Source organism: Bidens hawaiensis, unplaced genomic scaffold (assembly GCF_021521415.1).
Source record: "Bidens hawaiensis isolate Kalapana, Puna unplaced genomic scaffold, B.hawaiensis_p1.1 tig00017971_1, whole genome shotgun sequence".
NCBI lineage: Eukaryota > Viridiplantae > Streptophyta > Magnoliopsida > Asterales > Asteraceae > Bidens > Bidens hawaiensis.
Genome location: NW_027492713.1, coordinates 359,174 through 374,288, shown reverse-complemented (window position 1 = coordinate 374,288; position 15,115 = coordinate 359,174). Strand labels below are relative to the sequence as shown.

General features: G+C 35.1%; 1 protein-coding gene across 2 annotated transcripts; it reads right to left on the bottom strand.

Moving 5' to 3' along the window:
* Positions 1-7,901: 7,901 nt before the first annotated feature.
* Positions 7,902-11,087, bottom strand: LOC143555124 (SUMO-conjugating enzyme SCE1-like). 2 transcript variants are annotated; one of them, XM_077044745.1, is made up of 6 exons: positions 10,918-11,087; positions 10,672-10,755; positions 9,245-9,397; positions 8,373-8,486; positions 8,218-8,276; positions 7,902-8,129 (listed from the first exon to the last, which is right to left on the bottom strand). In XM_077044745.1, exons 1-6 carry the CDS (start codon positions 10,984-10,986, stop codon positions 8,126-8,128), a joined length of 483 nt encoding a protein of 160 aa, XP_076900860.1. In that variant the 5' UTR covers positions 10,987-11,087; the 3' UTR covers positions 7,902-8,125. The 2 variants fall into 2 exon arrangements, with proteins under 2 accessions (XP_076900860.1, XP_076900859.1); XM_077044744.1 differs by having other exon boundaries at positions 7,902-8,276.
* Between the last annotated feature and the right edge of the window lie 4,028 nt (positions 11,088-15,115).

Sequence of the window (15,115 nt, the reverse complement as noted above, 5' to 3'; positions counted from 1 at the left end):
TTTCCTCCGGCTCTTGTTCTACCCCCTTGGGTAATACGATCAAAATTTCGAACGAGACACGGGGTGGCGTGAGGGCATACTTATTCATCCGATTCTTTCTTCTGGTCATAAAATAGTGTATAAAAGTCTCCATAACCGAATTAATGATCCGTTTCAGTGGTTCGACCCATCCTCAGTTTTTACTCCGGCTCGTGTACTATCCCCTTTGTCAATACAAGCAAAATATCGAACGCGCCACGTGGTGGCGTGAGAGCATAATTATTGATCCGATTCTTTCTTATGGTCATAAAATATTGTATGACAGTCTCCATGACCGAATTTATGATCTGATTCAGTGGTTCGACCCATACTCAGTTTTTCCTCCGGCTCGTGTACTACCCCTTTTGGCAATAATGGCAAAATTTAGAACGGGCCACGGGGTAGCATCAGGGCATAATTATTGATCCGATTCTTTCTTAGAGCCATAAAATATTGTATGGCAGTCTCTTAGACCGAATTTATGATCCGATTCGGTGATTCTACCCATCCTTAGTTTTTCCTCCGACTCGTGTACTACCCCCTTTGGCAATACAATCAAAATTTAGAACGGACCACGGGGTGGCGTGAGGGCATAATTATTGATGCGATTATTTCTTAGGGTCATAAAATATTGTATGGTAGTCTCTTAGACCGAATTTATGATCCGATTCAGTGGTTCGACCCATCCTCAGTTTTCCTTTCGGTTCGTGTACTACCCTGTTTGGCAATACGACCAAAATTTCGAACGGACCACGGGGTGGCTTGAGGGCATAATTATTGATCCGATTCTTTCTTAGGGTCATAAAATATTGTATGACAGTTTCTTTGACCAAATTTATGATCTGATTCAGTGGTTCGACCCATCCTCAGTTTTTCCTCCCGCTCGTGTACTACCCCCTTTGGCAATACTAGCGAAATTTCGAACTAGCCACGGGGTGGCGTGAGGGCATAATTATTGATCCGATTCTTTCTTAAGGTCATAAAATATTGTGTGGCAGTCTCCTAGACCGAAATTATTATCAAATTCAATGGTTCGACCCATCCTTAGTTTTTCTTCCGGCTCGTGTACTACCACTTTGGCAATACGACCAAAATTTCGAATGGGCCACGGAGTGGGTGAGAGCGTAATTATTAATCCGATTCTTTCTTAGGGTCATAAAATATTGTATGGCAAACTCCATAACCGAATTTATGATCCGATTCAGTGGTTCGACCCATACTCAGTTTTTCCTCCGACTCGTTTACTACCCCATTTGGTAATATTGGCAAAATTTCGAACGGGCCACGGGGTGGCGTGAGGGCATAATTATTGATCGGATTCTTTCTTAGGGTCATAAAATATTGTATGGTAGTCTCCTAGACCGAATTTATGATCTGATTCAGTGATTCGGCCCATACTCAGTTTTTCCTCCGGCTTTTGTACTTCCCTCTTAGGCAATACGACCAAAATTTTGAACGGACCACGGGGTGGTGTGAGGGCATAATTATTGATCCGATTCTTTCTTAGGGTCATAAAATATTGTATGGCAGACTCCTAGACCAAATTTATGATCCGATTCAGTGGTTCGACCCATCCTCAGTTTTTCCTCCGGCTCGTGTACTACCCGCTTTGTCAGTACGACCAAAATTTCGAACGAGCCACGGGGTGGCGTGTGCGCATAATTATTAATCCGATTATTTCTTACTGTCATAAAATATTATATGGCAGTCTCCATGACCGAATTTATGATCCGATTCAGTGGTGCGACCCATCCTTAGTTTTTCCTCCCGCTCATGTACTACCCCTTATGGCAATACGACCAAAATTTCGAACGGGCCACGGGTGGCGTGATGGCATAATTATTGATCTGATTCTTTCTTAAGGTCATAAAATATTGTATGGCAGTCTCCTAGACCGAATTTATGGTTCGATTTAGTGGTTCGACCCATCCTCAGTTTTTCCTCCGGCTCGTGTACTACCCCTTTGGTAATACGACCAAAATTTTGAACGGGTCACGAGGTGGCGTGAGGGCATAATTATTGATCCGATTCTTTCTTAGGGTCATAAAATAGTGTATAAAAGGCTCCATGACAGAATTTATGATCTGATTCAGTGGTTCGACCCATACTCAGTTTTTCCTCCGGCTCATTTACTACCCCCTTTGGCAATACTAGCAAAATTTCGAACGGGGCACAAGGTGGCGTGAGGGCATAATTATTGATCAGCTACTTTCTTAGGGTCATAAAATTTTGTATGATAGTCTCCATGACCGAATTTATGATCCGATTCAGTGGTTCGATCCATACTCAGTTTTTCCTCCGGCTCGTGTACTACCCCTTTTGGCAATACTGACAAAATTTCGAACGGACCACGGGGTGGCATAAGGGCATAATTATTGATCCGATGCTTTTTTAGGGTCATAAAATAATGTATCGCAGTCTCTTAGACCGAATTTATGATCCGATTCAGTGGTTCGTCCCATTCTCAGTTTTTTTCCCGGCTCGTGTACTACCCCTTTGGCAATACGACCAAAATTTCGAACGGGCCACGGGGTGGCGTGAGGGCATAATTATTGATTTGATTCTTTCTTAAGGTCATAAAATATTGTATGGCAGTCTCTTAGACCGAATTTACAATCTGATTCAGTGGTTCGACACATACTCAGTTTTTCCTCCGGCTCGTGTACCACCCCATTTGGCAATACTTGCAAAATTTCGAACGGGCTATGGGGTGGCGTGAGGGCATAATTATTGATCTGATTCTTTCTTAAGGTCATAAAATATTGTATGGCAGTCTTCTAGACCGAATTTATGATCCGATTTAGTGGTTCGACCCATCCTCAGTTTTTCCTCCGCCTCGTGTACTACCCCCTTTGGCAATACGACCAAAATTTCGAACGGGCCACGGGGTGGCGTGAGGGCATAATTATTTATTCGATTCTTTCTTATGGTAATAAAATATTGTATGGTAGTCTCATAGACCGAATTTATGATTCGATTCAGTGGTTCGACCCATCCTCAGTTTTTCCTCCGGCTCGTCTACTACCCCCTTTGGCAATACGACCAAAATTTCGAACGGGCCACGGGGTGGCGTGAGGGCATAATTATTGATTCGATTTTTTATTAGGGTCATAAAATATTGTATGGCAGTCTTCATAACCGAATTTATGATATGATTCAGTGGTTCGACCCATCCTCAGGTTTTTCTCCGGCTCGTGTACTACCTCCTTTGACAATACGACCAAAATTTTGAACGGGTCACGTGGTGGCATGGGGTCATAATTAGTTATCCGATTATTCTTAGGGTGATAAAATATTGTATGGCAGTCTCCATAACCGAATTTATGATCCGATTAAGTGGTTCACCCATCCTCAGTTTTTCTCCGGCTCGTGTACTACCCTCTTTGGCAATACGACCAAAATTTCGAACGAGCCACGGGGTGGTGTGAGGGCATAATTATTGATCCGATTCTTTCTTAGGGTCATAAAATAATGTATGGCAGTCTCCTAGACCGAATTTATGATCCGATTCAGTGGTTCGACGTATACTCAGTTTTCCTTCGGCTCGTATACTACCCCTTTGGTAATACGACCAAAATTTCGAATGGGCCACGGGGTGGCGTGAGGACATAATTATTGATCCGATTCTTTCTTAGGGTCATAAAATAGTGAATGGAAGTCTCCATGACCGAATTTATGATCTGATTCAGTGGTTCGACCCATACTCAGTTTTTTCCTCCGACTCATTTACTACCTCGTTTGACAATACTGACAAAAATATAGGGTAACTTTCGACTTGCTAGGTTGTAAATATGTTCATAGTCTTATATGTATGGTTTTTATGTCTCCAAATTGCTCCTTATCGTTTTCAACATTCTACACCATATACAAAATATAATCAATGTTGGAACAACTGTATAGCAAAAATCACCCAATACATAAATTTGTATTAATAGTTTAATATATAACTTATTAGATTATTAGATATTTTTAAAAAATATATATATAACTTACGCATGTCTTAATATTTTCCTCAACTTACAAGTGCTTTTCAGACTAAGATTTCCAAGGTTGAGATACTATACAATAATACATTAACGTTCGATAGATACGTGAGATGTTTAAAGGCAAAAAAACAAAGACAAAAGTACTAAAACGCTCAGCCGAAAACCTAAAACGTTCAGTCAAAAACTAAAACTCTCAAAAAACGGTTTTCATGAATAAAAGTAAAAATAATTGATCGATTAACGATCCAAAATTGTTTATTTCGGTGATCACTGATTAATTTGATATATATTGATAATTTTGAGATCTTGTAAGGTAATTTTATGAATCTATTTTATAAAATATAAATATTTTTGTATTCTTGTACATTAAACAATTATTTGATTGCATCTTTTCTCAAGATTTTTAAGTTAAACACAATCAAATAGTATAATAATTACACTATTAAATCAGTTATATATTTGGAGGTCCCGTTAGCGGGTGGTGGTAGGGACTACGAAGGTCGGTGGTCGGTGGTCGGTGAAAGACACCGATTTATAGAGAACATGACTCAACATAAACTTAAATAAAAATATAATTTATGACCGAAATGCCCCTTATAGATTTCTAATTCAGTCTTCTTTTCTGCTTTACTAGGGGTATTATTATCATTTTATTCTTATAATATCACCAAAGTCATTGTCATTAAGTATTGTATGTGGAGAGTGGGGCCAAAATGAATACCCACCACACTAATAATTTTAATGTTATACCAAAGTTTTGTTATATTATAAAGTCACGTCATTATTTTTATAAAGAAAAGTCGTCATCATTCATTACGTTTTATCCACATTTATTAATATTGTTTTTTTTAATAATTAGGAAAGCATATTTTAAAGCGTGATGTGAATGATTCATGGTGTATGAGATATGATATGTGTACACGTATATACATATCTAACACTACATATATGTGGATACAATTCTTTTGGAATACATGAAGAGGTTATCATGTGGATAATGTTATCATATTTAGTTATAGTGTTTGGGTGATGGTAAGAGTGTGGTATAGAATGTTTGAAAACAAAGAACATTGTGTAGACTAGTCATGAAAATATTTTTATAGAAAGATGTTGCTTATCGATAGTAACCGAGTTACAGAAGTTTGGTAGCAACTGAGTTAGCTAATATCAGTAGCAACTATATTATTGATCTTTGGTGGTAAACTAAAGAGTGTTAGCGACCATTTATTTTGTAGAAACTAAGAACTTTGGTAGCAATGTAAATACAACCTATGGGGTGCCCAAAAGACATAAATGGAAGTCAAAGGCATAAATGAAAGTTAAAAAACATAAATGGATGAAAAAGTATAAATAGAGCTAAAATGCATAAATGACGCCCAAAAGGCATAAATGAAAGTTAAAAGGCATACACGGATGAAAAGACATAAATAGAGCTAAAATGCATAAATGAAGCCAAAAAATGCATAAATGGTTCATAATAGGCATAAATGAATCCCAAATTACATAAATGGAAGACTAAAGGCATAAATGGAGCCCCAAGACACAGATGAAGCATAAAAGGCATAAATAAAGCTTAAAATGCACAAAGTTAGCCGAAAGGCACAAAGGTAGTTTCAAATTATTATTTTTATTGCTAATATAACGATAATGATTACATTTCAGCTGTCATACCTTTTTTATGAAATGTTGCGATATATCACCCTAATCATTGCAATGATTTGGCCATTGTAATACCAATCATCTAGTCTTATTTCAAAACATCGAATTTCACACTTCGAATATTACAAAATACTTTAATCTACACGTATATTCCATATAGAATTCAGAAAGCTATTCAATTTCAATGCATAACAAATCTAAAAACTTACCTTGTTGCCAATCAAACAACCCCAAGAAACCTAGTAGTTGTTGAGCATGTAACATTTAAAATTGAATAAAAAAAGAACAATACAAGATAGTACACTGCATTCACTCGACATTACCTTTAATAGCATATTGTAGAGCTACATATTTACCTACAAGTCTTACTTCACATTCTCACCTTCAAGCAAAAAAAAAAACAAATAATATTACGTGGTAAAACCAATGAGATTAAAACAAACTATTCGTCAGTTGTAAGCCCTTGGTGTTAAAAACAGCACGCCTTAGGCGTGAGACGATTGAAAAAATGCCTTAGGGCCTCTAAGGAGTCACTTCATGCACATAAAGCAACACTTTGTGCACGTATAGCTCTCACTTCTGGCCCAATAATACATGCTTTTATTTTAAAAGAATACCACTTGAATTCTTGAACACACCATATGTATCATCGACTTATTGTCACGTCTACAGTTTGAAATATGGGATTAATTTAGAAATTTTTTCCAATAACATTATAAAGGTTAGGTATGCCAAAAGTACAAAATAAATGAATTAATGAATCATATGTACAAAAGCAACATACCATAAAGTCAACAAATGCTACCGGTGTCCAGTGTGCTTGAGTTTTTAATTTCAAAAATCCACGGCATCTGTCGAATTTAAAACTGACAGTACGACAAACGGGAAATTTGTGCCAAGTTCCATTCTTTAGATTTAAATTTAAAAGCTAAAAACCAACAAGTTAAAAAAAAACTAAAAAAAAAAAAAACAATCACACCTTGGAAATACTTGAGTTAGCTCCATAAGGCGAAAAAAAAGTGTTTTAAGTTTAAAGGCGACTTTACGCTAACTCAAGAATGGAACACCGGCTTCTTCAAGAATCATTAAATACTTTTGGTTGAGTGCGGAAAAATATTGATGCCTTATCGGGTTTAAACAACTAAATTATAAATGTGATTATTGGGTTATGATTTGGGTTGTGAGTTTTCATTTTTTAAATTGGGCTTAAATGAATTAGGTAATACATATTATATAAAACTTTTTCAAAAAATTTCAGACCTACCGAGGTGATCGGGTTGAGAGTCGTCGCCCTCCCCACCCCCTCAAAACCGAAACTGAAATGGATATTTTTTTATTCAATGGTAATCAGATTGGTATATTGCTTCACTATAATTCTTTACTAATGCCCTGTCTGCATTTTATAACTTCATGAACCACGCCTTAAAATTTAAACATTTCATGACCATGTGTAGGGTGCCGCCAAACACCATTACACTCCTCAACAAGGCACCAAGGGTACCGGCATCAGCGCAATAGCGGGCGTGAAGGCAAGGGGAGATCGGGCTACATGTTTTTCCAACCAATCATATTCACTCATTAAACTTTTTATTTTAAAAAATAATAACTGTGTTATTTGTTAAGTCATTACATGTTTTGATGAAAAAGTAGTGAATGCCTCTCCATCTAGGTGGCTGGTGACACATTTTGTTAGTCAAAGCCCGACATTTATGATTTATAGCCCTATTTGAAGAACTTAGTGAAACACTGAAACCATCACATCTTTGAGTGTTAAGTGAGAACTCAGTTCTTTTGGTGTTAAAATGACAAATAACTTGAGGCATGTTATTTCTCAAGCTAGGGGTCTTACAAGAATCTTAGTAGTAGAACAGCCAACTCCTAAGAGGGTTTTCGATGTAAATTTAATATATCTCATGTGAATTTACATCGATATGTTATAATGTTTTCGACAAATGTGCAAGAAAAACTGATTTCAACAATATAAAGAAACATATATGTTGTGACCAGAATATATAGCTTCTGTTTCTAGCATGAATTTCTGATAACATGGATATGTTTCATCATAATGGCTCAAGTGGACATAGAAATTTATGTTTAATATGCCCTATTTGATAGTCAATTTTTAAGAATGAAGTTGGAAGTTGTTTCCGCCGTTTAGCACAGGGACGCAACCACTACTTAACACTAGATGAAAGTATGCATGACCGGTCCAGTTATGAAAGCATCAATGTCAAAAGAAAAGAAAACAAAAACAACCATTTAAATTCAGCAATCAACAATCCACAATAAGCATATTTGAAGCCATTGACAAATTGCAGTTGCATTAGTTAAACACACAATTTCACAAGATTACCATAGAAACTGAAAACTCGTTGAAGCAGTATCATCATATAAACCAACCAACCACACCACAAGCAAAACAAAACAAAGGTTCGGCCTTTATCATCAACTAACATCTTCCATCAGCTGATTAATTGAAAATCAAAATAAGTCAAATCCACATCAAACATTCATTGACATAGTCTACATAAAAATACTTCAAACCGTTGATTACACGAGTGGCAGGTACTGCTTTGCTTGTTGACGAACCCGTCTTTTGTACTCCACCGTGTCCTGCACTCATTTTAGCACCAATCAAAACTCTAATACTATCACCGTTTTTACAATTTGTAAATTAAAATTTAACACCCTAATAAGTTACAAAGATACCTGGATAAAGAGATGATATCCATCAGTCTGTGCAGGATCAGCAGGATTGGGAGAATCCAACAGATCCTGGATTCCAACAAGAATCTGTTTAACTGTTATTGCTGGCCTCCAACCCTACAAACACATATACAAATCATAAATATAGCCAATTTCTGATACGATTCAATATACGACCCGAGAAGAATCAGGTTTTGGGTTAGTATAACCTGTTTGATAAGCAGTTCGGGTTGGCCCCTTAACCTGTTGGGTGTGAGTTCCAGACATGAAACGAAGCTAACACGATTCAAGGTTTTGGGTTTGGTATAAACAGGTTCGGGTCAGTTTTGGGTCGAATAAGTTCAGCTAAACGGGTCATGTCCGGGTGACCGTGTCTACTTTTTGTTGTAAAATTATAAATGTGTTTTATGTAATAATTTACATTTTATTTTGTTATTTGAAAATGTGTTTTATGTAATAATTTAAAATGATTGGATCTCGTAGATGAAAATTTAAAAGCAAACATTACACTTAAATAAGATTTTATAACTAAAATGTATTTTACATATATATATATAAATTTGTACTTTTTGTTGTAAAATTATAAATGTGAAGTATTAATATGTGATAACAAAAAAAAAAAAAAAAATTATGTGTTTATGGATGAGGGCTGGAGTCTTTGACACGAAAAAAAATATGGGTCGTCTTTAAGTCAGACCAGAATGTATATGTGTCCAGGTTAGGGCTGGAATCTTTGACACGAATTAAAATACGGGTCATGTTCAGATTCCACAATTCAGCACGCCAACCAGACACAAGTGACACCCCTAATTTACACACACACACACACACAAACATATAATTTTCTTTTTTTACGGAATAGATGGAGATCTTACGCTATCTTCATTAAGAATGGACAAACAAACAGTTCCAGAAGGGTAAACATTGGGATGAAAGAAGCCCTGAGGGAATTTACACTTTGGTGGTTTGCTTGGATAATCCTCAGTGAAATGAAGGGCGAGTGGATAATAACCGCCCTCCCAGTCAGTCTGCAATCACAACTTATATACATTACAATAAAGGCCCAAAAATCATAAATTCAAAGCCCAACAAACCTTCATTTCATTTCAATTGTTTGTATAAAAAGACATTATGCAAAGAAACCTAAAATGAGAAGACTATAAGATCACAATTAGGGAATACAGATAACTGCAAAGTTTCTTCACTTAAACCAAAAGCTATCAAGGTACAGTTACCTTTCATTAAAAAGAATTAATATGCATACAAAGTGGAAGTAATAACACAGTAAGATCTAAGCTTAAAGCGCGTTAATCCTGTGGTTGCTACAAAAATTGCCATTTAGTGGACCGTGTTTTTAAATGTATAAAGTTTACGTGCCACTAAAATATGAAGATTCAGTTGCAACTTAACATCTACTGCCAATACTATACATACTTCTTAGTGGCACAAACTTAATCAAACCAGTAATAATAGCACAATTTGTGGTACTTTAAATATGTTATTCCTTCAAATAGGGGCTCGGTGTTGTTAGTTATTGTATTTTGTCTGGTTTCCATTCTCGGTTTTACCATAATATAAGAATCGAACATCGTTTGTTCAATATTGTGTTTTTCGTGTTTAATTGTTGGGCCTGATTCAATGGCATAAGATCACAATTAGGGAATACAGATAAGTGCAAAGTTTCTTCATGTAAACTAAAAGCTATCAAGGTAATATTACCTTTAATTAAAAAATTATTAATATAATAATATTCAAACAAGGTGGAAGTAATAACACAGCAAGATTTAGGGCTTAAAGCACGGTAATCCCGCGATCACTACAAAAAATGTCATTTAGTGGACCATGTTTTTAATTGTAAAAAGTTTATCTGCCACTAAAATATTGAAGATTCAGCTGCAACTTTAACATCTAGTGCCAATACTGTACATACTTCTTAGTGACACAAACTTAAATAAACCAATAACATTAGCACTATTTGTAGTACTTTAAATATGTCATTATTCCTTCAAATAGAAGCTTAATGCTATGGTTTCCGTTATCGGTTTTATTCTAATATAAGAATCGGTCCAACATTGTGTTTTTCGTGTTCGATTATTGAGCCTGATTCAACGGCATACAAGATTACATACCAAATCAGTATATGATTATTGTCTAAAGTCTAAACACACATGTCACAATTATTAATCTTAGCATATTCGGCTCATTTTAAACAATCAAAACTTAATTAAACTAAAATATTAGTAAAATCAATTGCAATTACATAAATACATACAGAATAACATGAGATGTTTAGAGAACTTACACCAGCTTTACCAGGAATGATACACTGCCAGATCATCAAATTGACAGTACCATCAGGTAGGGTTTCAGGCTTGGCTACAAAACCCTAGGTTAACAAAACTCAAAATCAAACCATAATTCCCAAACAGAACACCAATTAGACCTAATTACAGAACAATTATATAAAATTCATGATAATTGATACACATATATATAATAAATTATAATAATAAGCAATTATTAAGTGTTTAGAATATGACGAACTAACATGAGGATGATTCTTCCGCCATGATTTACGTTCTTCGGTGAGACGGCCGCGAGCTATACCGCCGGACATGGTTTAGGGCTTATAATATTATTATGGAGAAGAAGATGAATTGAATGAATGTGTGTGTGTGGCTGTTATTTATGCTTGCTTGGACTCACTCAACAAGTAATACTAGTTAGTAATAGTGGTAGTAGTATAAAAGATAAGCTCGAATCTCTTTTATGGGGTGTTTGGTCTAGCTTTTATTTTTAAGGTTTTGCTTATATATAAAATTAATTTATAGCTTTTTTCTATTATTTGATAAGCTTTTTTTAAGTGTTTGGATTTGCTTATATTCTACAAGTTAATTATGTGTCTTAATAAGTTGTTAAATACAACATTCTTTAATTTGTTAGAGTAATAATTACTAATCCATCACCATTTAAGGACAAATGAGTAATTTACACCCTTAAACAAATAAGCTTCTATCAAATAAGCTAAAAAACCATTTTCAAATAAGCTTATTCAAATGAGCTTATATAAGCTAATAAGCATAAGCATAAAAAGCTAAGCCAAACACCAAGTTAAGCTTATTTTGTAAAAAAAAAAAAAAGCTAAAAAAGCTATAAGCTTGGTTAAAAAAGCTAGGCCAAAGTCAAAATCGGTTTGGGTTGAAACCTATTCGGTTTAGTCAGCAAAAGTCAAAATCAGTTAATGATTGGTTTCAGTTCGAGTTGAAACTAGTTTCTTGACCGGGTTACAATCGGTCTCAGTTCGGGCTTTGATCGGTTTCGGTTCGGGTTTTGACTGGTTTTTGCCCGATTTTGACTGGTTTTGGTACGGTTAACTAGTCTGGAACGAGTTTTGGTGGAGAAAATTACAAACAGGTTCCGAATCTACGGGGTCAATCGGTTCCAAACTGGTTTCTACATAATCGGTTTCAAACCGGTTTTGGTGGAGAAAATTACAAACAGGTTCCGAATCTACGGGGTAAATCGGTTCCAAACTGGTTTCTACATAATCGGTTTCAAACCGGTTTGGTTTTAGTTTGATTTTTGGGTCGGTTCGGTTAACCGGTTTATTTGGTCGCCTCTATTGTCATGTATTTGAGCGAGTGTTCACGGGCGTTGGCCTTATGAGTGAGGGTTTTCTCGGATTGGAAGACTCTTCCCGATGTGGTGATTTTAGCCGGTAGCCCATGTGGAGGATTCGCTGGCCTTTTTTTATAAAAAAAAGTTGTGGTCACAATGAGGTACCCGATACCGGTATTTGGTATCCACTTTTCAGAAATTTGGTACTAGTAGGGTATCGGGATGTGTTAAATACGAAATCAAGTTTAAATATAGAAAGGAATTTGTAAATTGAAACTTTTTAAAACGTTTTTGAAAAAACTGACATTAAAGTAGTTAAACATTGATATTTGGTTTTTATTCGTAAATCTTAACCGAATCAACCATTGATATATGACATGAATGGGCATCAATGCATGATGTGCGGCAAGTTGAGCTACACAGACAATTAAGTTGGCAAGCTAAGATTTTAGGACGAAATCCAACATTTGTTTTTTAATCTTTAGAGGAAGTTTGACTGTGGCTTTTAATCTTATTTTCCGGTAAGTTTTCATCTTTGGTTGTTTGACGCCAGAGATACCTACATGCTTACTTTTAGTGCTCTACATAGTCCCAGATTGTGCACTTGGTACGGTGGGTGTGCGAATAGATCAAATGGTGTGTGAATAACCAAAAACCTTTAAAATTACCAATCAGGTCTACACGTTAGATACGTCAATGTGGAAATATTTAATTCAAGCGTGAAAACCAAGCTACTAGACTACTAGTGTCTAGTTGCATACGTGTGATTGATGTCGGGTCGGATACTATGTTCCAAATCTGCACGTGTGAATCTTTGTTATAGTTAGACAACTTGGGACCTCTCTTTCACAATAAGGTTTTGAATCAAATGCTTAATTGCCAAGGAAAAGGCATCTTGTCCTGGAGTTGGTAAAAGGAGGGGTCAATTATTCATTTTTTTTTTTTTAATTTTAATGAGGAGTTTTAAGTTTAATTTCTTAGATTCTTGTTTAGAGTTTGTTCACCTGTACGGTGGGTTTTGCGAAGGGTATTTACGTTTATTTATAAATGTAAAATAACACGGTTAAGGTATAACTATGTTGGTTTATCATTTATAATTGTATTGTCATACTATATAATTTTGTTGTTATACCTTATAATTGTGATGTTATAATAGTGTAACAGCACGCTTGTAAGGTTAAAACATCATAGTTATAAACAACCAACACAATTATAATGATAAAACAACACAGTTTCAAACCAGTCACTACACGTGCTATTCTTGTTTTCTCCAAATTGTGGCTTATTCATCAATTGGATGTGAAGAACGCCTTCTCACATGGCAATTTGCAACAAATGGTCTGTATGCTTCAACCACCTAGTTTTGTTGATCAGGAAACCTAAACCTTGTATGTGTTGAAACGGTTTATATCCGGGCTCAAGCAAACACCTAGGGCTTTGTACAACCAATCATCCGCTTTTATTATATCTCAAGGTTTTTAGAATAGCCTATGTGATGCATCATCATTCATTTTGCAACAAAGGACTAGGACTGCTAATTCATTTATTGTACATGGATGATATCATTCTCACGGCCTTAGATAAATCATCTACTCTGCCACATCATTTACAGGTTGTCTATCAAATTTGCCATGACAGATTTAGGCCCACTTCACCATTTTGTAGGCATCACAAACTCACAACATAAAAATGGTTTGTCTTAAATTACTCCTCATGCAGTCAATTTAAGTCACGTTAAATTTTATTTTTTGAAAATATTTTAAGCAGCCATTTTTTTTTTTTATTTTCTTTTGTGTGTGTTTTGAAAATATATGTTAAGGACTTAAGGGCATTTAAAATATATTTTAAGCAAGCCGTAGTTGTAGTTCTCATGATAGTTTCTCATCACTATATGAAACCTTCATTTAGGTGTAGAATACCATATACCATTACCATGTTAGGATATAAAAAAATCGAACACAAGCACTTCTTTATGGATAAAATTTGATCATTACGCTAACACTAATAATGAAAGATGAAATGTTTGAAAACTTAAAAATACAAGTATATAAACTTGCTTAGTCTTGAATCTTGCTCTCTTGACCACTCTTTGAATATTGAAAAGAAGTCGTATAGATAGGATAAACTTCTATTTTCTAAACTTTCAATTGTGCTATCAAATATGTTGGTATTTGGTTTTCTAGGTAAGGATTGTTTGTAATAAAAGATTCCTCCAACATATTGGAAACTAATAACTATTTTATAATGTCTAAGTTGGCTTATAAATATATTTAAAACTAATATAGCAGATATAGTTGTTTTGTAGCATATTTATTAACCAAGAAATATATTAAAATTCTTAAAACCCTTAGCTATTTATTAACATTAAAATAAAAAGAATACATCTTATTTCTTAATATTAATCTTGTAAGAACACATACCAAACCACCCATATCCAATGCTACTACATGAATGCACCAAAAACCTAAAGATAATAACTAAAATTAAAATTTGTATGAATTATGAAACACCTTTAATTGTAGTGTTGTTTCTTTTCAGTTCCCATAAATGGGGCAGTAATTGTTTCTTTATCCTGTACTCTTGTTGGTTTCTATTTATGCTATGAATTTGATATATCAAGTTTTAGATATCTATAAATAATCTAAATGTATTTCTATATAGTATAAGATAACTTTCTTAAAAAAATAGTCTTATGTTAACATATTCTTTCCACCTTTTTTCTACCATAAATTTAAAAATCACACATGATTTACCTGATTATGTTAGTTACTTGCATTGACGGGATCATGTGAGTTTCGGGAATGTTACCTACACTCAGTGTCGTAAAAATCGCTAGTCGCCAGTCGGGCGGTGGGGTGGGAACGAGCGATTAACCGGGATCGGACTATAATGTATAATTTTCAATTTTATATATACGGACACACATTTTTATATGTAATTTTCAGTTTTATGTTTTATACATACATAAACACATTTTGAGCGGAAATTTGCTCGAATCTCGTCGGAAACCGCTGGTTTTTTATCAAATCTTGCTGGAAACCGTTAATTTAGTCGGAATCTCGCCGAAACTGCTCATTTTTGTCGGAATCTTGCCGGAAACCGTCGGTTTTTGCGATATTTGACCATTG